Genomic DNA, 3373 nt, shown 5'->3' with positions numbered 1-3373 from the left:
GTGAAACTGATTTTGGTTTTAAGTAGTATAAGCATGATCTGATGCACTCAGGTTTTGCACATTGTTTTTGATCTTCAGACTCTTCCCCTTTGAGAAGACTAACGACCAAATGACAAAGTCAGAGACCTAAGCAGTGAAGTGATTGTGGCTCAGCCTCAGTTCTGTCACTTATGATTCTAAAAACTCCAATCATTGTTTTCCTTTCTTTATTCCTGTGTTCTATATCATTTGGTCTTTCCTGACTTATGTTGTTTCCTTGATACTAGAACTCAATCATATAGGGAGTGTGACGTAACCCATATGCAGTGTTGGAAAATAAAAAGGATGGACAAGTAAGGTCCATCTTCAGGAGGTTCCATAGGAAACACAATATAATGATTCCAATTCATTAACAATAACATCAAATTACTGTCATGCATGCCAGACAATGAGGAGAAAAGTATTTCCCTTGTAACATTCTATGATGAAACACATAAAAGTTATGTCAAGAGGAAAAGGAGTGATTTATTTGCAGGATGTGATAAAACAGTCATTACTGCAAAAGAGTCATGACACGGCTGGCACAGCAGTGGCTCATCATCATTTATTTTAATAAAACGACAACACCCACAACTGTGATGTACAGAAAAGTATGCAAATGCATTTGTAGAGATTACTTAGTTTCATATCTGTAAACCAGGAAGCAAACAAATATGTCAGGATAGCCCTGTTGGGTACCACACCTGTTGCTGAGAGTATATAAACCCAGCTCTCCACAGGGTGACATCCAAACTCAGAGTCCTCTCAGGTACATCCAGCTGAGCTCACATCTCCTCTCAACATGGCCTACAGCTGCTGCTCTGGAAACTTCTCCTCCCGCTCCTTTAGGCGCTGCCTGCCCTCTTCAGGTTCCTCTTGCAGCTCTTCCTACCCCAGCAACCTGGTCTACACCACTACCAGTTGCTCTCCCAGCCCCTGCCAGGTGGAATCCTCTCTGAACACCGGCTGTCAGGAGACCTGCATTGAGCCCACCAACTGCCAGAGGTCCTACGTGGTGTCCAGACCCTGCCAGGTGGATTCCTCTGCGAACACTGGCTGTCAGGAGACCTGCATTGAGCCCACCAGCTGCCAGAGGTCCTGTGTGGTGTCCAGGCCCTGCCAGACAGCCTGCTACTACCCGAGGAGCTCCACACCTTGCAGTCCCTGCCAGGGAACATATGCTGGATCTCTGAGCTTCTATTCAGGGGGCTGTGGATCCAGGGGCTTCAGATCTCTGAATTGTGGAGTCTCTGAATTCCCTTCCCTGAGTTATGGGTCCAGATTCTGCTACCCATTGTACTTGCCTTCTGCTGCATTTCAACCTTACTGTTATACCTCAGCCTGTGGATCTGGTTCTTTTGGATGCAACTGTTAAATCTCTGTAGTCCTGCACTATCAATGTGAAGGTCTCCATGTCCTGCAGCTGCTGTTTCCAAACTTACCCCTCCCCACTTTCTCTGCATGTTCTCCCAACTACTTCTCTCGTCCTCAACTTGTGCCAGATTCTCAGATTAAGAATAACTCAAAAATTTGCTTTACTGTCTGTACTCTCAAATAAATATTTGGTTTTCATCCAAAAGTATGTAAAATTGAAAACTTTAATCAAATAAAATTGATTAGTGCAATCTGATACCTCAATTTATTATCATATTATTATTTTTAATAGTGCTAAATTAAGTATTTGGAAGTCTTATATAATAAGCAGCAGGACTATTTGGATTCATAGCGCTCCTTTTGTGTTCAGGTATGAGTTATTGGGAATAGTCGGCTCTGGGAAGACATTCATTGACATCTGCAAACAGGGTTCAAACTGCTGTGAGAATGGTCTCAGGCTGAAGGACATGAATTCCTACTGAGTCAGAAATGCAAGGCTAGTATCAAGAATATTATGTTCTATAATTTATATAGTGAAATTTGTACAAAGGCAAAAATTTGTGTTGTTCTAGAATATGGATGTAGATTTTTAGACAAGAGACAACATGAGTTTTAAACAGATCTCAGAACGTTTCCTCATACTGTGTTAATGCTGATATTTCTGCTTCTCATGTTCAGGATATTATTACTGTACCTCATCTCAAAGGGGTGTTTGAAAAATCCACTGAACTGTGCTCAGAAGGATCTGGGGTCACTTGATGCTTCTCCCGCCCACAACTTCAGTCAACAAAAGAGCAGTGTATCTATGAAATTCTGATTTTATATTCGGTGTCACCTTAAGCTTCAAAGCAGACTTGAAGCTCTACACCTGTGCGCAATTTTTTTAAAATAATGCCTGAGGGGGGGAAAAGGCATTACAGGTATTGTGGGAATTAAAGGTTTAAAAAGGTTTGAAAAAGAAACGAATCTGTTTTTTGAAAAAGTGTGTATTTTAGTGTTTTTATACAAAACAATTGAAATGCATTATCAAAGGGGCTCCCAGAGGGCATTTTGAAAAACATATATCTATTGGTCCACAGAAACGAAGCAATTAGGTTTGGATTAAAAATTCCATCATCAAAAATACATATATAATTTGCTGGATTATGTCTATGTTTGAGTGTTTGCCTGTGTGTATGCATGTGCTCAACCTGATGTCTGGCACCTGCAGGGGCAGAAGAAGCTACTGGATAGATTGGAACTTGAAGAACTGATAGCTGTGAGTGCCATGTGGGATCTGAAAATGGAACCTGGGTCATCTACAAGAGCAGCAAGTACTCTTAGCCACTGAACATTCACCCCAGGTCACACTGAACAATTTTTAAAAGTGTTTGCTAGTCATTTGTGTTTCTGGTTATGACATTTTCAAAATGTATCTATTTTATTTCATTTATTTTCTTTCTATTTATTCTTCTCTCAACAGTGACTCTAAACCTCAGCGTCTTGTAAACTCTACTCCTCTCAACCCTTCTCCACCTCCCCTCTCTTCTTGCTTTACTGCTCTTGTTTCCCTTCAAAAAAGAGCAGGCCTCCCAGATATCAATGGAACATGGCATAACAAGACAAAGTAAGACCAGGCACAAGCCTCCTATCAAGGCTGGATGAGTCCATGCAGGGTGAGGAAAAGGTTCAGGGAGCAAACAAAAGAGTTGAGTCACCCCCAACTCCCACTATTAGAAGTCCTACAAGAACCCCAAGCTAAAAAAAAAACAAACTACATGCAGAAGGCCTAGTGAAGACCCTTACAGGCTCCATGATGACTGTGTCAGTTTCTGTGGGCCTCTATGAGACCTGTTTAATTGATTCTGTGGGCTGTGTTCTTTTGCTGTCCTCCACTCTTCCAGCTTATAAAATTATTCCTCCCCATTCATAGCAAGAACACTACCTAGTGTTTGACTGTGAATCACTGCATTGGCTCCTATCAGCTGCTAAAGGAAGCATT

At 41.5% G+C, this 3373-nt stretch overlaps 1 protein-coding gene across 1 annotated transcript; it reads left to right on the top strand.

Moving 5' to 3' along the window:
- Window positions 1-820: 820 nt before the first annotated feature.
- Window positions 821-1393, top strand: LOC130870886 (keratin-associated protein 13-1-like). The gene has a single exon (XM_057763827.1). It carries the CDS (start codon window positions 821-823, stop codon window positions 1391-1393), a length of 573 nt encoding a protein of 190 aa, XP_057619810.1.
- The last annotated feature ends 1980 nt before the right edge of the window (window positions 1394-3373 follow it).

The sequence above is a fragment of the Chionomys nivalis genome, chromosome 3 (assembly GCF_950005125.1).
Source record: "Chionomys nivalis chromosome 3, mChiNiv1.1, whole genome shotgun sequence".
Taxonomy (NCBI): Eukaryota; Metazoa; Chordata; class Mammalia; order Rodentia; family Cricetidae; genus Chionomys; species Chionomys nivalis.
The sequence above is the reverse complement of the archived record's forward strand: the minus strand, read 5'-3'. Positions and strand labels throughout refer to the sequence as shown.

Coding starts and splice junctions, on each gene's coding strand:
- LOC130870886 (XM_057763827.1), top strand. CDS start 821: ATGGCCTACAGCTGCTGCTCTGGAAACTTCTCCTCCCGCTCCTTTAGG.